This window comes from Andrographis paniculata, unplaced genomic scaffold (assembly GCF_009805555.1).
Source record: "Andrographis paniculata isolate CXL003 unplaced genomic scaffold, ASM980555v1 Contig12END, whole genome shotgun sequence".
Lineage (NCBI taxonomy): Eukaryota > Viridiplantae > Streptophyta > Magnoliopsida > Lamiales > Acanthaceae > Andrographis > Andrographis paniculata.
Window position 1 is genome coordinate 3,510,461 of NW_026137402.1, and position 22,481 is coordinate 3,532,941.

The 22,481-nt window shown below is 34.3% G+C and overlaps 2 protein-coding genes across 3 annotated transcripts; one reads left to right on the forward strand and one right to left on the reverse strand.

Moving 5' to 3' along the window:
* Positions 1 to 9,842: 9,842 nt before the first annotated feature.
* LOC127251616 (protein ANTAGONIST OF LIKE HETEROCHROMATIN PROTEIN 1-like) lies at positions 9,843 to 11,587 on the reverse strand. Its single transcript, XM_051275385.1, has one exon. It carries the CDS (start codon positions 11,494 to 11,496, stop codon positions 10,069 to 10,071), a length of 1,428 nt encoding a protein of 475 aa, XP_051131342.1. The 5' UTR covers positions 11,497 to 11,587; the 3' UTR covers positions 9,843 to 10,068.
* A 961-nt stretch (positions 11,588 to 12,548) lies between these two features.
* LOC127253240 (E3 ubiquitin-protein ligase MBR2-like) lies at positions 12,549 to 21,594 on the forward strand. 2 transcript variants are annotated; one of them, XM_051277701.1, is made up of 6 exons: positions 12,653 to 13,100; positions 13,647 to 15,441; positions 15,869 to 15,922; positions 20,674 to 20,769; positions 20,863 to 21,003; positions 21,102 to 21,594. In XM_051277701.1, exons 2-6 carry the CDS (start codon positions 13,714 to 13,716, stop codon positions 21,231 to 21,233), a joined length of 2,151 nt encoding a protein of 716 aa, XP_051133658.1. In that variant the 5' UTR covers positions 12,653 to 13,100; positions 13,647 to 13,713; the 3' UTR covers positions 21,234 to 21,594. The 2 variants fall into 2 exon arrangements, with proteins under 2 accessions (XP_051133666.1, XP_051133658.1); XM_051277709.1 differs by lacking the exons at positions 20,674 to 20,769; positions 20,863 to 21,003; positions 21,102 to 21,594 and adding an exon at positions 17,672 to 17,889 and having other exon boundaries at positions 12,549 to 13,100.
* The last annotated feature ends 887 nt before the right edge of the window (positions 21,595 to 22,481 follow it).

Genomic DNA, 22,481 nt, shown 5'->3' on the forward strand with positions numbered 1-22,481 from the left:
AGAAGCCATCATTAAATAGGTTATGCAAACCAATTCTGCTATGTCTACCACTCCAGGTACATCTACTTGGTATTTTGATTCTGGTTGTTGTCACCATATGACCTCTAACCCTCGTAACTTGACCTATATGTCCCCTGTCTCCCATTTACCACCTATACATACTGTCAATCGTACTACCATGCATATTACCCACACCGGTCTTGCGTCCTCCTCTTTCCTATATCTTCCTGATACATATTGCATCCCTGACTTAGCCTTAAATCTTATCTCTATTGGTCAATTAGTTGAACAAGGTCTTACTGTTACATTCTCTTCTGATGGTGTGCAGGTTCAGGATTCTCAGACGGGTCAGCTTCTCGGGACGGGACGCAAAACGGGTCGGTTATCTGAGCTTGAGTCTCTTCATACCTCCTGCACATATCCTCGCTCTGCAGCTCTTACCTCTGATTCCTTTAGTCTTCATTGGCATCTTCGTCTAGGTCTTGCGTCTTCTAGTAAGCTCCATTTACTCCATACTAAAGGTCTTTTAGGTCCAGGTCGTTTTGAGTCTTTAGAGTGTGTCGATTGTCAATTTGGCAAACAACCTGCTCTTAGTTTTTCAGAAAGTTCATCTATTGCTACTGAACCTTTTTCTTTAGTCCATTCTGACATTTGGGGTCCTTCTCATGTTGCGTCCGTCAGTGGTTTTCAGTATTATGTTATATTTATTAATGATTTTTCACGATTTACTTGGATTTATTTTTTGAAAAATCGTTCTGAATTACCTTCTATATATGCTCAGTTTGCTCAGATGATTCACACTCAATTCTCCAGTCCTATTAAAATCCTTCGTACTGATAATGCTTGTGAGTACAATACGTCATCATTTTTGCAGTTTTTATCTAGTCAGGGTACCTTGGTACAGCGTTCCTGTCCTTATACGTCCCAAAAAAATGGGCGGGCAGAACGCAAACATCGTCACATTCTCGATACTGTTCGTGCCCTTCTTCTTTCTGCTAAGTGTCCTAATCGTTTTTGGGGGGAAGTAGCCTAAACTGCTGTTTACAGCATTAATCGGTTACCCTCGTCAGTCCTCCATGATGTCAGTCCCTTCGAGCGTCTATTTGGTCAGTCTCCTGATTATAGTTTATTCAATCCATTTGGTTGTGTATGCTTTGTCCTTCTCCCTCCCCATGAGCGGACAAAGCTTCAACCTCGCGTTTATGTTTTTTTTTTGTTATGGCGAAGAACACAAGGATTATAGATGTTGGGATCCTGTTTCTAATCGTTTGCGCATATCTCATCATGTCACTTTTTGGGACCGCACATAATTCTCCACATTATCCAAGTTTAGCACACGGTTTCACTCATCTTCTCCCCTTTTTTCGTCTTTTCTCTCCGATCTTTTCCCAGACACCTCTTCCTCTTCTTCACCACAGCTCATTGATCAATCTGTCTTGTCACCGTCTCCTGGAGTTAATCCGTCTGCTTCTCTTGAGCCGACGCTCCTGAGCCGACGTCTACTCCTACACCTCTCCCTACTTGTCGTTGCTCCACTCGTGTAAGTAAACCTCCTTCACACCTTAATGATTACCATTGTTACTCTGTCATTTTATTTCAACATGAACCTAGGTCCTTTCGTGAGGCGAATGCTGATCCATTATGACAGCAAACTATGATTGAGGAATTGCAGGTCTGGAAAAGACTCACACTTGGGATTTAGTGGATTTGCCCTCAGGAAAAACCTCTATTGGGTGCAAGTGGATTTTTAAAATTAAAACACACTTTGATGGTTCTATTGAGCGCTACAAGGCTTGTCTGGTGGCCAAAGGTTATTCCCAATAGTATGAAATTGACTATGAGGAGACCTTTGCTCATGTTGCTCGTCTCACTATTGTTCGTTGTCTTTTTGCCGTTGCGGTTGTTCGTCAATGGTCCCTTCTTCAGTTAGATGTCAAGAATGCATTCCTCCATGGCACACTTTCTGAAGAAGTTTATATGACCCCTCCTCCAGGTTTCTTGTCTTCTGAAAAAGTTTGTCGCTTGCGCCGTGCTTTCTATAGGTTGAAGCAGGCCCCTCGGGCTTGGTATGCCACATTCAGCGCTGCACTATTGGAGTTTGGTTTTACCACATGTGCTTACGACTCTGGTTTATTTCTTCGTCATTCTTCAGTAGGGATAGTTATACTCTTACTTTATGTTGACGATATGATCATCATGGGAGATGATGTATCTGGTATTTCTGATCTACAAGCATATCTTAGCCAATAGTTTGAGATAAAGAGCTTGGGTCCCCTTCGTTACTTTTTGGGGCTTGAAGTCTCTGATTCTCCCGATGGTTTCTTTCTGTCCCAGGCTAAGTATGCCTCCGATCTTCTTGCTCGAGCTGGTCTCACAGACTGTCAGGTAGCATCTACACCACTTGCGTACGACGTTCGACTTACTCTTCATAATGGCTCTCTTCTTGATGATCCTACTCTTTATCGTCAACTTTTGGGAGTTTGATCTATTTGACTGTCACTCGACCATAGATCGCTCATACAGTCCATATTGTGAGTCAGTTCATGGCAGCTCCAAGGACCTCTCACCACTCTGCCGTCTTACATATTCTTCGTTATGTGAAGGGTACTCTTCTGCATGGCTTACAGTTCTTCTTTAACTCGTCTTTGACTCTCAGCGGTTACTCTGATGCTGATTGGGCTGGTGATCCCACCGATCGACGCTCGACCACTGGTTTATGCTTCTTCCTGGGTGATTCTCTCATTTCTTAGCGCAACAAGAAGCAAACTTTAGTTTCTCACTCGAGTGCCGAGTCAGAGTATCGTGCTCTTGCTTACTCTACTTCAGAACTTTTATGGCTTCGACGGCTACTCGCTGACCTTGGTGCCCCTCAGCCATCTACTACGACTCTTCACTGTGATAGTCAGAGTGCTATGAAGATGGCCCATAATGATACCTTCCACGAGCGCACCAAGCATATTGAGCTTGACAGTCACTTTATTCGACAACATGTTGTCAATGGAGTAGTTCATCTCATTCTAGTATCTTCTGAAGATCAGACAGTAGATATCTTTACCAAATCTCTTCTTCCAGACCATTTCCGATTACTCTTGGACAAACTCAAGTTGGTCTTTACTGCCCTATCTTGAATTTGAGGGGGGATGTTGAGATATTTTAGATATTCAATTTTAGATTTAGTAGATTTATATCTAGATTTGATTGTATCCATAGATTAGATTACTTAGATTTGAGTTTATTTTGTATTGCCTATACATAGGCTTCTTATTTGATAATTAAGATGACAATCTCATTATTTTCCCCCAAAATTTCTAACAGTAGTTTTATAAAAAGTGAGGAGTTTTAAAGGTATATAAAAATATTTATTAATTGAAGAGAGATGAAAATAAGGGGTTTTGAGTGGATCTTACCGGTAAGATGTGAAGAAGTTTAATTAAATTGATTTATATTTGTTAAGCATTTTTAAGATTGATAAACTTATCAAAAATAGAAATTGGTCAACTTTTGTGAGACGTACCGAAAAGAAAATGAGGTCATTTGTGGCAGGACAGAGGGAGTATATTCCAATCCAAAGTAATCTTTTGAGATTTATAATAAATTCTAAATAATAGTATTTTACTTATTCGTAGAAATTTGAAAGATGATTTTGATTTTGTCTTTGTATTTATGTATAAATTAATTGTAGATGTAATAGTATCTTTGTTATTTATGTTAATATTAAAGAGTATTTTGTTATTATTGTAATCATTTTTACTACTCCCTTTGTCCCAAAACTACGGTCTTATTTGGGTTGGATACGAGATTTAAGAAATATTGATATTATATTGATAGTTGATAAAAAATGAGTAAAAGACTCTTTTATCCTTGTGAGTGTATTAGTATAAAAAGTAGTGACATTTGTGTAATAATAATGAAAAAGTATAGATAATTTTATGGCGATATGAGTATTTATGGAAAATGAAACTATTATTTTGGAGCGGATAAAAATGGTAAATAAGACTATTGTATTAAAACAGAGGGAGTATAATATAAATAAATTATTGTTTAATGAGACAAATAAAAATAACATGTTTTAATTGATTTATGATATTTTGATATTTAATAAAAATGTAAATGCCTTCAAATAGTTGAAACTTGCTATATACTTTTTGATGCAAATAAACATTTCCACTTCTTTTATTTCAATTTAAAGTATTAAATTATATAACACCCTATTTTAATAAAAATGTACAAAATATCTTGTTTTATTTATTACATGAAATCCCTTGTGTTAATGTAAAATTTGCATAAAATATCCAAAACTAATGTTTGGTTTTAATACAAAGCTAAATTATGCAAATTTTATACAAATAAAAAACGTAAAATATCATAAATAATTTTTCTTAATAAAAAATTAAGATATTTTGTATTTTTTATTTGTATAAAATCTGTGTAATTTATATATTTATTTAGAATCAAATATCAATTTTGGACAAGAATTGTGTTTTGTGTAAATTTTACAATAACACAATAGAATTTTATGTAATAAAAAAAATACAAGGTATTTTATGCATTTTTAATAAAATACAAGAATATGTTATATAATTTATCCTTATTATTATTATTATTATTATTATTATTATTATTATTATTATTATTATTATTCCCCCGTCTCATTTAAAGGTTAACATTTTCTATTTTTGTCCGTCCCAAAACAAGGTTATCATTTTCTAATTTAGTAAGTGTACTACCCACCTAACATAATAAATATCTTTTCAACTTACAATATATTACACAAATGTCATTACTTTTATATTACACCATACTAATAGGGTAATTTTGTCTTTTTTACTACAATCCAATATAATAATAATATTAAAAAATTTACGTGCAAAAAGCAAATATCACCCACTATTAAAAATACTCATTAATTTTTATATAAATTAAAAATATATCATTATACATATATAAATATAAAGAATAAAAATATCAAAATTATTTTACACTTTCATTAATTAATAAAAATATTGTTATTTTTTTAATTTATTATAAAAATTCAAAAAGATATATTTATTTAGAAACTCATACTAGACGAACCATGTGTAAACTCATACAAGACCCGACGGGAAAGTCACACTAGGCGAACCATGTGTGACAGGTGACCTGAAGCGTCGGGGGGTTTGAACTCATGACCTCACGGTCATAAATTTAACCCCTACGCCATAGGTCATCCCTTACGGGGTTCGTTTTACATATCTATTTGTAAGACAGGATTCGCGGATACCTTACTTATTATCACGTGCCATTATTGTAATGGTGAATAATTTAATTATATTATAACCACGTACTTAGGGTTTGGTTTACCTATGAATAGTCTTAAGAAAAATGAGATTATGCTACTCGAGCATGGATGATGTGTTAAAATTAATCACCGGAATATATGTTGAATTTTAATATTTTAATTTGCACTATTTAATTAATATGATAAAAATTTATTATATTTCAAGGCATTCACCATGTGTTCTAAAATTAATTTCACCACTAAATTCTGCACTGCTGGGAATTCCCACGTCAATAAAAATAAAAAGTAAAAATTCAACACTAGATTCATGTTGATGCTATATTATACTATCTTCATCATGCAAAAATTAAATTCATTTATAGTAGCGGAATCATAAATTTATGATTTATAGTAGCGGAATTATGCAAAAAAACCTTTAGTATAAATTTATAATTTAAAACTAATAATTAAAATATGCTTTTTATATAAAAAAAAAACTTGAATATATATTAGAAAAAAAATAGAAAATTACAAAAATGAAGTGACAAACAATTTTTTTTTTTGTACAAATACAAAACAAGAGAAGACTTGAGTATACTTATAAAAATAAACTACTTTTGGATCATTACCGAACAAAGTACTTTGTTTACAAATGAATTACATGTAACCAAATATGTATAAACAATATTGTCATTATACTCCAATAATTTTCACAATAAACTAAAAATAATAAATTACTTATATGAAAATATCCACTCAAAAGTAATAAAGGTGTGTTTTTTATTGGACATCAACAAACATTCTTAACAGTCCGGGAATAATATAATTCATATTGGGGACATTAATTCTATGATCCGAACAAAACTTAGTTACTTCTTACAAAAATCATCCCAAGCACTTTTTTTAGATTTTTGTGATTCATCTTTAAAAATTGCAATCAATTGTACAACAAAACTCATATTCTGAATCTTTTGTTGAAGAGCTTGTGACAGTGCATTTGTTTTAGCTAATAGATGTTTCATCAATTGACCTACAAATACAAATTCAAAACTTCATCTTGTCAAACAACCCTATAGCAAGTTCTCGACTTTTCACATCACTGTCATCTGTAGCTATAATTTCAATAATTTGTTTCACTAGATTCACAAATTAAAAATTTGAGTGATTGTTTTAAAAAGAGAATCCCAACAAGTATCATCGGCTCGAGCCAAATTCATTTATTGATTCATTCCCTTTCTTGTAGCAATATTATTCAATTCTACATGTCTTACAAGATCATCAAGTTGGCGTTGTCTCAATTCACTTCTTATTTTTCACGAAGTTCCAACAATATTTACAATCATATAGAGATATTCAAATAAATTGCTTACGAGTCCACTTTGAGTGATACTAGAAAGAATAATTAATTGAAGTTGATGCGCAAAACAATCAACATAATATGCATGTCTATTTTCTTTCAAGATGAGACTTTAAGCCCGTTAAACTCTTCACGCATATTAAAAGCTCTATCATAACATTGACAGCTAATCATCAATAGTGATAATCTATTTCTTACAAAAACTTCATCAATAACATTTTTCAAAGATTGTACAAAAGTGTCGGTAACATGCACAACACCAAAAAGTTGTTCATTAACCTCTTCAAAATCATTACAAATTTTACATTTAAAGACATTTGTTCTTTAATAAAACTATATCGAGCCTCATAAATTAAAAGAGAAAACTATCTATCCTCAATGTCTGCTAAAATAAAATTTCTCACTTTTGAACCACAAGTATTGATAAATTGTTTTTGAAAATACGGAGATGTCAATTGGTTATTTCCTAGGACATTTAAATTAATTATCTTTTTAACTTTGTCATTGTTATCACCATATCACTTGTAAAGCTTAAGAAAATTCCCTCAGTATCTAGATCGTGCTAACTTACCATGACCACGGAAAGCTAACCATTGTCCTAAAATATATCGAATAACTTTTACAACTACGGTCAATCGCGTCGGATAAGTATCCTCAATTTTCAGAACTTTTTTTGCATCATAACATCATCTACATTGCTTCTTTGATCTTTATATCCAGCGTACATAGTTCTAGCAAAATTTTGAAATTTAGTTATTGATCCTTGAGAACTACAGATTTTTTATCTAGTTTTCTTCCAATTCCTATAACTAATTTCATTAAATGTCGTATCCCAATGCTTATGCTCAATAGAAAACAAATAGCACCATAAATAATATGCAATATTTTAATTATGTTGTATTTAACCAATCATATGTTTTAAACCATTGATCATGAAATAATATTTGAATCTCACCAAATTTTGTAGTAGAAAAATTATGACCGCGACGTTGACAAGAGCCCTTAACCAAATAACTTATTCTCAATTTATCTATAACTCCAATAGGATAATTGTCAATCAATTTACGCAATCTGCGATAATATCATCATTTTGAAATCTCAACTTCTCGTGCTCCTTCATTTTTTTTCATTATTATTGTCAATCATATCTTTGCACTAGACGTTCAATATTTGAATTGAAATTTTAGGAGTTTTAGAAAACAAATATATATATATATATATTATGTTTTATCTAAATAATAACAAAATATTTTGATTAAAACTATTTTATTAACTTACAAATTAACTTTAATTAAATTAAAATGATATACTATCACAATGAAAGTAAATTAAGATATATCTAAATAAATTTTTGATCACAAATTTTCACCTAAAAAATTAAAAATAAAATAACCCAAGAGAGGCATAGAAAAAATAAATATATAAATCTCATGACCTAATTAAATAAGTTTAAGTATATTTATAAATCATAAAATAAAAAATAAAAACCACAAAGAAGATGAGTACGATAACAATTACAAGAATATAACATACCCAATCGGCCCCAATCCAATGAAAATTGATCTTAGCGCAGCGGTGTCAGTGGCGGGTGACGACGACTTAAAATAAAATCTTTAAATAATATTCCCTCATTCTGTATTATTTGGGAAAATAATTATTTTATAATATAAATAATTATAAATTAATATTAAAAAAAATAAATTAAAAAGTTTAAAATGAGATTAAAATGTATAATTATTTTTTCAAAAAAGAAAGTGACATGGAATGTGGGACAGATAGAAACGACAATGTGAATATGACACGTGGGACGGAGGAAGTAATAAAATAAAAAACAAATCAAATCACCCAAAGTGACCCATAATTTTCATGGAGTAGTTGATATAACTTATCTTTCTACTCTCCTGATAAGAAATCAAAAATTTTCTTAATTTGAATATACATACTCCTGGGACGAGTTTGCCCCGGATTCGTTCTTAATGGAGGGGATTTAGGTCTAAAAAATATGTTTCGAGGAGGGTTTTGAATTTTACATTTTAAACTCGGCCGGATTCTGGACAGGTTTCGGATTTTACTAAAAATCCGTTCAACTCCGGACTCGGACTCGGACCCAAACCCGAATATTTTTACCAATTATTAGAATTAATATATATATATTTATATAATAGAAATTATATTACATACTTATTTAAAAAAATTTAAATATAAACCAAAACTGTAATTTATAAATTAAATTTGTTTTCGCGTTTGTTTTTAATTTTTTTCACAATCAGGATTTCCATTGTTGCCCAGTCAGTTGCCGACCGTCATCACTGCGGACAACAACCAACATTTGATTATTCTTGTAAAATTTTGCCCCGTCTGTCTTCGACCGCCATCATTGCAAACCATCGCAAACATTTGATTGTATTTATTTTTAAGATTAAAATTTTTTAGCACTTGAACACTTATTTTTTATTAAATTATTAAAAAAATTATATTTTATTTAAATAAATGTGTTTTTCGGATTGGCATCGAACCCGAAGGATTCGGGGGTGGGGCGGATTTTGGGCCGAACTTAAGCTGGGTGGAGCGGGGCGGATATTGAAACCTAATATTTTATAGCAGGGTGGATTATGGGACCTAATATTTTATAGCGGAACGGGTCCTGGAGCCGGCATAACCTGTCTCAAACCCGCCCTATTGACATCTCTACTCTGTCCCGATAAAAGTATTTATCTGAATTTTTATAATAGTTTAAAAAATAATAATATTTTCTTGATTAGTAAAATTGTGTAAAGTAAATTTTGATATTTTTACTTTTTATGCTTTATATATATAATGGTATATTTGTAATTTTCATAAAAATTAAAATATCTTAATAGTAATGTATAACCATTTTTACTATAATAGAAAAATAATAATTTTGAATTGGATAAAAAAATTTAATAGTAAAAGATATATTCAATTAAAATGGATAGAGTATTTTCCCTTCGTCCCATAACTATTCATTTTTTTTTTTATTTTAGTCTTTCCTATAACAAGTATTCATTTTTTTTAAAGTAATTATACTGTCTACGTAACATTATAAATACCCTTACAACATACAATATATTACACAAATGTCATTACATTTATATAATACATACTAATAAAGTTATTTTAGTCATTTCTATTTTATTAATACTACATTAAAATATAATAGTAATATTTCTAAAACTTCGTGAACAATAAAATATTATAATATCGAAATTTTATAAGAAAGGAAAAGAATTTCTTCCAAATAAAAATGAATGACAGTATATTTTTGTTACAACAACCAATCGATCCACAAATCTGCCTTATGTAATGTACCACTACTTATTCCATAACAAAAACCAATCATCTGTGCATCCTTCGCAATATTGATCTCTCGTCTTCATCAATTCAATTTTATATGTACAGCACAAAATTGCTAATAATCTTCAAATGCCGCAACTCACCCTCGTTTAGCCGCCATGGCCAAAGCCTTTCTTACCTCCGCTCCGGCGGCCGTCGATTCCACCGATTCCTCAACGAAACTCCGACCGCCGTCCTCGTCGTCGTCAACGAACCGATCAGAAAAAGCAGAGTAATCCTCCCTTGTTATCAACATATTGTGCAGAATAGAACAGGCACCGATGCAAGCAACTGCGCTCTTATACTCAATCCTCACTCCGCCGTTTAGAATTCCCCAATTCCTCAAACTCGCCACAGCCTTCGCCCACGAAACGCCAAGCGATCGATGCAGGCGGTTGAAATTCTGCTCCGGCGAGTCAGGTTTGGGGTCGGCGAACGGAACGATCAGCCATGGGAGGAGAGGGTACGAGGCGCTACCGAGAAGATACTGAGGTATTGAAACGCCGTTCAATTCAATTTTCTCCGGCGAATTCAGGAGAACGCTTTCCGATACGTCGGCGAACAGAGACGACGACTTTAGGATCTGCGAATCGGGCTTGCCGCCGTGAAATCCGGCGGCGATGCTCGCGATTTGCGACGACGGATCCACCACAATCTGCGCGGCGACGGTGCGGCGGACGACGGCGGCGGCGGCGATTCGGTCGGAGTCGCCGCCGTCGAAATCGAAGCGCGCGCAGGCGATGAATCCGCAGCAATTAGGGATTCCGGCTAGGGTTTCGATCCGAGCCGAGACCGAGTCCAACTCGGCCTGACCCGGGAACCCTACCCAAAACCGGTAGTTGGTGCAGAGCACGCGGCAGAGGTGTTTGACGCAGAATCTTGAGTCATGCTCGGAGACTCCGAACCGGCCGGTTATCTCCGGGTAATCGGCGCCGGTGGCGAGCCGGAACAGCCCGATTCCGAGTCGAATCTCGGCCGGCAAATCGAGCGGCGACTCGACCGGGTCGCGGCACTCGAGAAGCGGTTCGAGCAGGCCGCAGAGCCACTCGAAGGTGGAGGCCTTCATCCTGAAAAACTGGCGGAAGGAGTCGGGAGCTCTCGGGACTACCGCCTCCAGCCGGGAGCGTTTCGCGGCGGCTCCGCCATTGCCCGGCGGATCCCGCCGGCGTTTCCGTCGGAGGAAGGAGAGCGCGGCGGCGGTGGAGAGGAAGTGGTTGAGAAGAAGAGGCAGGGCGGCGGCGGAATTGGGATTGGGATTGGGAGTGGTGAGGGAGAAGGGATTGGAAGGGAGGAGGAGGAGAAGAAAGAGGAGAATCTGGGAAATTAAGGAGGTAAGAACAGAGATTAGAGGTCGATTTTGAAGATTCCTCATTGTTATTATTATTGTTTTTCCCCTTTCTCTCTCTCTCGTTTTCTGTGCGACGAATGAAGACAATTCTGGATGTGGTTTTACTGTAGGCTTTTCCAAGCACGTGTCGGAAATTTGTTCGCAAGATGCTAGGATCCCAGGTCCCGTTAAGGCTACCATTTGGATTTGGGTGTTGGAGATCCTGGATCTCCTTTAGCAAACGCCGGATTTATTTGTTTGATTTTACTTTTATTCCTTCCGTATCAGTTAATCTGTCTATTATTTTTATTTATTCTTCATAATTTTTTTTTTATAAAAATATAATTATATTCTTTAATAATATTTTAAAATTAATAATTTATAATTATTTATTTAAGTTAAATTAATTTATTATTTTAATTTTAATATATAATTATTTTGATTAATATAGTTCTTAATTACTTAGTAATTATATAATACCTAAAACTTTATGCTTAAATTAAATGACACAAATTAGCTAGAAGTAGCGAGTATTACTCATTTTGTTCTAGAGATACAAGAATATAAAAGAGTATTATTAATAAATAATTAAAAAAATATTAATAAATTAATTAAAGAATAATATAAATAATTGTGAATTATAATTATAATTAATTAAAATGAAAAAAATTATAACACTGATCTACACTAATTTTTCATCTACCATATTAATAAACTTCACTTATTACAATTCGTAGAAGAATCGCACAGTAAAACCCTATTGAGCTATCTAAGAGAGCGAAACGATAAAGAAGACGAATTGAAAGAAAAAACGTGATAGAGAAAATAAATATAGAATTATAGAGCAACCGTGCAACAACTTATATACATATCACAATCTAGTTCATATCAAACGGTCAAAATTAAATCATAAGAACAAACGATCACAATTTATCGATGGTGAGTAGTGTGTCAAATTAAATGGGACTACTAATAGGCTGAGGCAATACACGTGGGGTTAGATAAAATACCATAAGAAAAAGGCATTGGAAACGTTGGGTTTCTACATCCACTTTGTAATCCACAATATTGTTTGGACTAGACTAGCGTAACACATGACAATACCAGGGCAGATTTGTATAACTATTCCTCGTCCATTAATATACCTCATCGTATTCTTACTGCGCTATGCTATACTTTATGATATTTGACATCGGTTTGGATATGCATCTGGACATCAAATGCCTTATACGAAGGCATATTACCTAATTTATCTCGGTAAATGTCTGACATCTATTTTTAAAAAATACTAAATTTAAATAATAAAATTTGAAAATACGTAATTAAGAAAATAGACCCTAATTAAGTTGAGGAATACGGAGACGACGTTGGACTCCACGCGACCCTGCATTCGGTCTTTCTCTCTCATCCTTAATTAAATCTTTGTGTGCAGTGAGTCAGTACGGATCCTTTTGCTGTATCTCCTGCTACAGGGCCGGGCTTGCTTCGCTGGGCTGCCCGCATTTTAACCCCATCTCTCTCTTCTCAAAATTATCAAAATCGATTTTCCATGTGAATTGCGAAACCGTTCTCTACCCACACCACACACCCTTTCGTTAATCCCGTCTCCGTCAAGGGTCTTTCTCCTTGATTTTTTCCCATTCAATTCTCGTTTCGTTTTGGTTTCATTTTAGTTCGTTCTTGGGAACCAACGCCTCGCCTCTTTTTTTCTTTCGATTCCAGTGTTAAGATACGATTCAAATCCTTCAATCACCGACCGACCGAACCGCGCGCACAAACGATCTTGTTTGTCGATCGCCTGCCAGGTTTTGTTTAGGTTTTTTTTTTCGTTTTGAAGTTTTATTTCGTACCGATTAGTTTATTTTTGCTGGAAGCACCCTAGATGAAGATCGAGAGGATCTGCAATTGCAATTGCAATTGGGACGATATGATTCAATTTTGGTTCCTTTTATTTTGGATGAGTTTATGTAAAAATATCACCATTATTTGTATGAGTCTGGATAAACTCAATTTTAGAATTTAAGTTTTTCTTTTTTGGATGAATTTGTTTCGGCGATGTGCTCGAAGTTGTTTCCGTAATCTACGCTGAGCTATTTTGTCGTCTTCTTTGAAGAATTCGACACTTCTATAGATTTCTAATGATGAAAACAATTGGAAGTAATCATCTTTTGTGGATAAACATTATTGAGTATATGAACTTTGTGTTTATGTAGAACTTATCTGTACATACATAAATATATATATATATATATATGTGCATATGTGTATTTTTTCTCCTATCAAAGCTTTTGAGCTCAAAATTGAAATGTGAGCTTTGATTTGGCTTAACTAACTTTCTTAATCCCGTGCAGATGTACTGAAACTCATCGGGTGTTGGGCGCGAAACTGTTTCCTTTTCTGCTTAACTGCCAGCATTAAATGGTGGAGATGCAACAGGAAAGGGGTTCCTTTGATTCCTTTAATGAACCTATGGACTTGAACCAAGGTTCCCTTCCTAGCAATACATCAACCATGGATCAGTCGTTCTCGTGGGAAAAAAGCATGTCGAATCCGATGGGAAACCATTTACCAAGTTTGGTGCTTGCGCACGCCTCCGATTGGAAATCCAAATCCCCAGCTACTAATAATTGCAGCCAGGGTTTTAATGTTTGGAATTGCGGCGAATCCAGTTCTGGTTCCATGAATGTGCAAGATAAAGGAATTGCTGACGATTGGAATACGAGAATAGGTTGGCCAGCAATGCCTTTCGATTCTCGTCCTGCCTCCAATGGAAGGCCGGAGAATTGGTCCCATGAACCATCCAATATGAGCTCCACAAGCTACTCTCGAAGTGGGATGTTACTTGGCACACATAATTGCAGCTCGAACTTCGGTTCCCCAAAGGCAAGTTCAAATGACAGGCTTGTAATGGCATACAATCCTTACAATAGTCTAGAATCCCGTCTATCACATAGCATCTGCAAGCCCGAAGAAACAAAGCCGTTCCCACCATTAAACACCTCTTCTAGTAATATGGGAGCTTCTGCAGGTGGATTTGTGTTTCCTGAAGCCTATGGTGCTTCAGGTCCGTCTTTTGGTATGTGGGGTTTGGCTTGTAAGAGAGAGGCTCATGAAGGAACTACTGGACAACATTACCCTGGTGGGGGGAGTTCGAGCTCCAGCCAACTAAAGGAAAAGAATGTAATGACACATCCAGTTCCGGATTATTACAATGGTGGTCAAGGGTCTTTAAATGTACCGTCCAGCCGGCTGAGCGTGACTCCAATTAATCATCCGCAAGGGCCTAATTTTAACGGCAGGATGGGTATGAGTAGAATATCCCCTGGACAATTTTCTTCGAGCATTTCTGGAGTATCTGAAAACTCAGGTCGAAATTTCTATACAAGATTTGATCACAGACAGAATGGGCCGGCTCCATATGATCTTTCTGGAAATGCTTCTACAAGGAATTTCGGTGTTTTCGTCGCCCCAATGTCGCCGCCTGCCCCAAATACTGATTATTCGAAGATGAGATTGGATCAGAACAACATGAACCACCAGGTTTTTATGCGTGTTGATGAAGCTAGAGGAGTGCGTTCATACCCTTTGGATGGATCTTGTGGTTCACGAGGTGACAATTCATCGAGTTCATTTGCAGTTTCTCGAGAAAGAGGCTCGGGAGCTCACCAGGAGCAAAATGTGAGAATCTCCGGTAGGAATGATGTGGAGCATTTCATGGATGCTTCTGCCTCTGAGACAAGGAACTTCCCACCGGATGAAATTGACTGGAGTTTTGCTCCTGCGACATTTGCTTCTTCTAGAAACCGTTTGTTAGGTTCACGGGTTGGAGTCAGTTCGGGTTTTCGAACTTCTTCCGCAGCCTGGTTACCTTATCAAAGCCTGGCATCACAACATGATCATCAACAATTACTGGAATCTGCCCCTTGGATTTCTGTCTCTAACGTTGAATCTGAATCTCCACCTGCATTCCCTAGGAGTCCTTATGCCCATTTTCCTTCTCCATCTTCATTCGACAGGGCAGCTTCTTCAAATCAGCCTTTCCGACAACAAATGCCTTCAAATTCGGCAGCATTCTTGATGCCTATTCCTGGTGATGAATTGAATGATTGGCGCGGTATGACTTCTGTTGATGGCAGAAATAGATTGGTAAGCTCCCCTTGTTTAAATCTTGTGAGTATGTTAGTATGGTCAATGGGTTGCAGGAAAATGCTTGCTGCTCTAATAAATTGTGATTGAGTTTAGAAACAGATTGAGGATCCGACTACGACTGCATATGATAAGAGATTTGCATCCTACCCTGATTGTAGCTAGTTCACCAAACCTGAATTTGTTTCTTTTAAACTTTGATGAGTCGACATATTTTAGTTAATGGTACAAAGTAAGATTATCTGCTGTTCATATTTTCAGGCCGAGTCAAAAGTTGCCACAGCTAATTGGAATTTTAACATTTTCTTTTACACAACTCTGTATGATCGTACTGCACTATTATTAGTATTACATAGAATGAAATAAAGTAGCTGTTTGATGAAGAAATTGCCTTATTTTGCTTTACCATTTTCTGTTTCTTGAACAGATTCGTCAAGTTTTAAATGTCGTGCGAAGAGGTGGTGTGCGCATACCATCAGAGGTTTGTTTAAGTTTTATGCTATGATTAGAAATTCAACGTTGCATTTGTCGTAATTATATCTTGTGGGCATTTATGTTTGTTTTAGTACTTTGTCTATACTCATCAATGAAACAATATGGCATGGTTAGATATGTTTCGAAAGTGCTTTAGAATTTTGGGCAAGTTTGAGAATAGTAATAAGTTGAATAGATAATAGGTGGTTGATGCGATATAAATAAGGGTGTGTGTGTTTGGTTTGGGTGTTTTGATTTTGGGTTTTTGATTGGAATAGTAAAATTTTGAATTTAAAGAGTTGCTTGATATAAATATAAATAAGATTTTATGTGATGTTTTGAATTAAAACTTATAAAAAAAATAGATATTTTTTGTTGTTTTTAGGAGAAAAAAATCTATGAAGAGTAGAAAAGAAGTAAACATAGCCAAATGAACACATCCTAAGTGTTTGATGTAGTGTTTTGAATAGAGAATGTATGTTTGTTTGTGGGTTTGGGATTGGAATAGTAAAAAATTTGAATTATAATAGTTGTATAATGTGATATAAATAGGTTTTGATGTGATGTTTTCGATGTAAAATTGATTTTTAGTATAATAAAAAAAATGAAAAATAGATATTTGATTTGATATTTTTGGAGAAAAAAAATGGGTTAGTAGAAATTTTGTATATTTGATAAAGAACACGCCCATATGTTTTTGATGTAATAGTTGGATATGATGTTTTGAATAGAGAGTATTTATATATTTTTTAATTATTTTTTTATTTAAAATTTTAAATGAAAAATAAGTTTTGGATCCGATGATCTTTAGAAAGAGAAATTTTGATGAATTGTTATGAAAAATAGTTCAAAAAACATAAGAGTTTTTGGGAAAATATACAATTGTTTCGAATCGCTATCATTGCTTCTTATATTGGTTGAGTTAGTTTCCTTATATTTTTGTAATCATTAAATGTTTCAATTTTCACACACAAACAAGTACAAACACAATATACATGTATCAGCCCTGTGGGGTTTTAACCCTTATATAAGTCGTATGCACCAAACTTGCCTCCCTCTACATTCTAAGAATTTTCCCAAGCTTTAGCATATAAGTTATATGCCCAAAGCTTGTTATATGGATACTTGACACGATGACTTATAAGAGAATAATTAGTAGAGACATAGCTAGTGGTAATACTTCTAATTAATACATTTTCTCAGATGAAGTGGCGGTTGATCTCAATATGTTCTCTGTGTTCATGGAGTAATGGATTAGAAGCATAGCCTCATTATCACAGAATTATTTCGTCTTTGGGATACTGAAACTTTAACATGAGAACAACATAACTAACAAATTTTAGTTCTAAAAGTAACTGCTTGATCCAATTGAGAATCTGAACTAGATTAATACTATGATGTGTGGACTGTGGACTATGATTTTCCGCAGTGTTGTGGATTCTTCAAAAGATTTATTTTAATCTTATTACTTGAAGTTCAACCACTAACATTTGCTTCTTGAAGAAAAGTTCTTTATGTTTTCCATCCCTTTGCCTTCTTGGTAAAGACAAATAATCCTTAAGTTACATATTTGTATTAAATAATTCCTTATGCTGTAAACCCTAACTCGTCACCTGCAAGACATCTTCATACTATACTATTTTTTTTCCGCTCGATTTTGCTAACTAGGGTTCATATGATTTTGTTATTAAGTTTCAGTACTAACATTTCTATAACACGTTATGTTCTTTGAATATTTGCTATGTACGTTTTTTAGGGCGGCCAGGATGCACTAACCCATTGCCTTAGGGAGCCTTTCTGTCATACGGCATCATTTGCTAGACATTTATGGTTGCCTGTGCCCTGTAATATGTTTAATCCTAAACTTCTACTATGAAAATTTGGGGTGTGTTTGGTTGCTTCGATTATTGAGTTGAAAGTTGGGTTGAAAGTGATCTATTTAATTAATATTTGTTTTATGATGTAATATATATGAGATTAAAAAATATTTAAAATGTGTTTAATTATTTTTCTAATTATATATTTAAAAAATATATATAATATAGATATCATTTTGTAGAGTAAAATTTTATATAGTACAAATAAATAAATAAATAAAAATATTTATTTATAATTAATATAAATTAATTTTAGAAATAAATATGAAGCTTTGAATGTATATATAAGTATATTTATTTATTGAAGAGAGATAAAAATAGAAGATATTGAATGAATTTTGGGTGGATCCCATATAATGTAATATTTTGGTAAAAATAATAAATTTGGGAGCATAATGGAACTTAGGTTGGGAAGCCAACAAAACACACCCTATATTTTCCATCTCACCAGTCTTATTTGTTTCTGTTAAACCTTATTTTTATGAAAGAAAATATGCATATGTCAAAAAAATTAGATAACTTAATATCATTCATGACTGTTAAATATTCATTTTCATTTGATTTCCTTACAAAGCTTCTTAAATATAACTACATATTAACTTTTCATTCCCGTTTTGCTTCCTTGTAAACTCCTCCCGAAATTCATGAGTGCGTCTGTTTTGGCAGTTAATTTATTTTTCTTAGAAAGGGTGAGATATAACGATATTAAACTATCAATCATTTCTGTATTTGTTAGAGTATCAGTCAAATACCATTTTTATGATCTTTCTAACCATAGTGATTTCTTCATATCATACAATTTATGAATTTAACATTTTGCATAAGTTAGCACTCCCATCTCTCAAGGATGTAATTTTGAGAACATCATTTTTCTTTTTGAAATCCTAAGAAATTGATTCTATTATTACAGAGTGCACCATATTCTTAGAACGAATAACACCTAGCTCTTTGCATCATTTTATTACAAAAGAATTATGTTGGTTGTCAACATCAATTTTTTTAATCTACTCCATAGACTATCTAAACCTTTTGATTTGTATTTGTGATAACTTGCAAGTCCTTAGCTCATTTGATGCGATTAAGAGCCTTAGAAAATAGTCAAACTCATGGAACCATGATGTCATGTCATGAGAGAGATTTTCTAGCACCTAGAGGTGCATGCATAGACTCGGTAGCATCCTATGTTAAGACGCCAAATTAATCATATAACCTACAGATTTTTTGACCGGACACACATCTTTGCTCCTTGTGGTGCATAGAGGCAAAATTGTTGAAGGATGTGTAGAACAGGTTCTTGTTGTTTATCTTTGTGCTATTCGATTTCACCATTGCAATCATTTACACCTGAGATGTACCCATGATGGTTGCACTTTGGTACTGACTCCACTAAAAAGTACACATTATCAAGCTAGATAGTGTAAATATAATGAGATTACGCCGTCTTAGGTCTAAAGCTCTATTTGATATAATGTAACCACCCAATTGGTAAGTTGTCTCAAAGCCAGTTTTACAATAGTGTTGATGAAGGCATGTGTATGGTGATGTTATCTTTGCCCACTGATTTTGTAAAAAACCTCGTTTGAATAGTCTACTTGTTAACTTGGTTTAGAAAGGTGCATCCTTCTAGTGCATTTCTTATGTACTAATTAGATGGTGGTTAAGTGTAATTACACGATCTATTTACAATCATCGACTAAATTTTGCAAACACTCATTTTCTTTGTTTTACAACTTAATACCACTTTTCACATTAAATGTAAGTCTTAAAATAATTTTCAATGAATTAAATAGTATAACTTAGTAATTTTTCAATATAGTCCCTCGTCATGTTATAATGTTGTGCTGATAGCCCAATGGCGGCAGATAAGGTGCTGATTGGGTCAAATCACCATACATAGAACAAAGGTGGACAGTTCATGTTTTTATATAGCACAACACAATGCTCTGCTGTGTATTTTATATATTGTAATGTGTTGTATAAATATACTTGTTGTGCTAAAATCAATAATCTATTGTGCTATGTGAAATTATATCATATGTTGTCAAAGTTATGTTGTCAAAGTATGCGTTGTATATTGTATTATTACGTGCTGTCAAATATGCACTGCTGCTTTATTGTGATTTGACCCGATCAGCATGGAAACTGAAGCATTACATGGTTGTCGCTATAGGCTTTGCATTCTTTGCACTATTTATCATACTATCATATTTACTTTGTGTTTGTTATGTTGGTTAAATTATATAACACTCCTTTGTGTTTTAGTAAAAATGCATAAAACAACCTATATTTTATTTATTACTTGAAATCCTTTATGTTAACATAAAGTTTGCACAAAACACCCTCATTGTCCCAAATTAATGTTTGGTTTAAATAAAGACCTAGATTACACAAGTCTTATTCGAATAAAAAACGTAAAACATCTTAAATAATTTTTTCGAATTAAATATATAAATAATTGGTTAATCCTTCATTTTTATAGTTTTTTGGAGATAAATTGTTATCTGTGTTTTACAAAAACTATAAAAATAAATGATTGATCAATTATTTATTTATTTTTATTTTATTCAAAAAATTATTTAAAATATTTTACATTTTTTATTTGTATAAAACTTAATTTAGGTCTTTATTTAGAACCAAACATTAATTTTGGAGAAAAAGTGTGTTTCGTGCAAACTTTACATTAACAAAAAGGGGGTTTTACACAATGAATAAAACACAAGGTGTTTTATGCATTTTTACTAAAATACAAAAGGATGTCATATAATTTACCCTGTTATGTTTGATGTCGTGTTAAAAAAAAAATTGTCCAACACTACTATAGCTGTGTTATTTCAACTCGAAAAGGGTTGATGCATCTGAATTGACTTGACATTTCTTCCAGGACTATATGTATGCTGACACACTCATGGATGAATTTGCCGAGATGCATGACAGACACAGTGATATGAGGCTTGATGTTGACAACATGTCTTACGAGGTGATCTTAACATTCCCATCTTTAAACTATCAGCCTTCGAAATTGAAGAAACATTGCATATTGATCTGACAAAAATTCGATTTCTCTCGATAGGAACTGCTGGATTTAGAAGAACAGATTGGGAATGTTAGCACTGGACTGAGTGAGGAGAAGATACGCAACTCCATGAGACGAAGAAAGCACAGAGCCACTAGAGGAGTCTCACCGAACCTGGAGCCATGCTGCATATGCCAGGTCACAGCCATTTCCCCCTTCCTCACCGATCATTTTTCATCTCTCATTTTTTTCAGAAATTCTTATACCCGAGAGCCTCTTCTTCTTGTCTGAACCAGGAGGACTATGTTACTGGCGACGACATTGGAATCTTGGATTGTGGGCACGAGTTTCATACTGACTGCATCAAACAGTGGCTGTCATTGAAGAACCTATGTCCAATCTGTAAGGTCACTGCCCTCGACACTTGAAAGGATGCATTTGCTTTCTCGGGCACCAAGGGCACTGCACTACACCTGAATGACGCGGCAAAACACACAGCCCTTGTGTTCTGGGAATGGAATTAAGAGAAAAAAGAATAATAATAATAATAGCTTGATGCTATGAGTAAAAAACATTTGTAACTTATGAAAAAGTTTTGAACTTTGAATAAGTACAATAATTTGCTGTTGAAGGAACTGCTATGCTGTTGTTGGATGAGGAGGAGGATGGTATAGCATGCTTTCTAAGTTGACAACATCTATATATGCTTGCTTTCTTCTTTTATTATTTAGTTCTGGTCTACATATGGTGGATTGGATTCTGATTAATTTTAATGATGGATTGTGATCATGTTCTGTTGAGAGTTTGAAGGCTACTTATTTTTTATTGGATGTGATTTTTTTTGGTCGAAGAATGTGTATTTTGTTCTATACATAGTATTAGTTACCGGAATTATGCATGTTTGGTGGGGATTTGATTTTGTTAATTCGGTTGTTCGAGTCAGTGCGGCTGCTGATGCTGCCGGTACTTCCTCTGGGGGTAGTTTCTCAGATTATGTTTCTCCCTTAGGTGTTTTTCAGATTTTGTAATGCCTGGTGGGAATTATGTTATGTTAAGCTGTGTTTCTCAGATTATGTTCTACAGGGTGTGTTCTCAACTTCTGTTATGTACTAGAGGGTGTTTATCTCTTCCTTTAGTTAGGCCTTTTTGTGCTAGTTATTTTATATATAATGGGAGATTAAAAAAAAAAAGGAAAAATAGATTTAGGAGAAACAAAGAAGATTGTGATGGATGGAATACCCATTATTTCCAAAATTACTGAATACAAATTAAATTGGTCAAATTATCTTGATCTGTTAAGCTACTCATTTGAATGAGGATCCTCCACTGGTTACTGATGTATATTATGATGATTGATCTAAACTCGGGAAGGTGACGTCTCTCGCAGGTTACGTCTCTCGCGTCTATCAATGGCTTCAAACATATTTCATGAGTTTTGAAATAACTTATGAGAAGTTAAATATGCTAATGCTCTTTAGTCCAGATGTGGTGGTGATGAGTATTTTGGTTGGCTTGCATTCTCGTGGTGATAATATCAGTTCTCAATTACTTAATGTTCCTCAATCATTCGTCGCCTACAATGTTTTAGTGGTATGGACAATACTTTTCCTACTCCATGCATACATTGGTGGGTCAGCGTGACTCGTCAATCTGGAGGTAACCCACAAGATACTAAA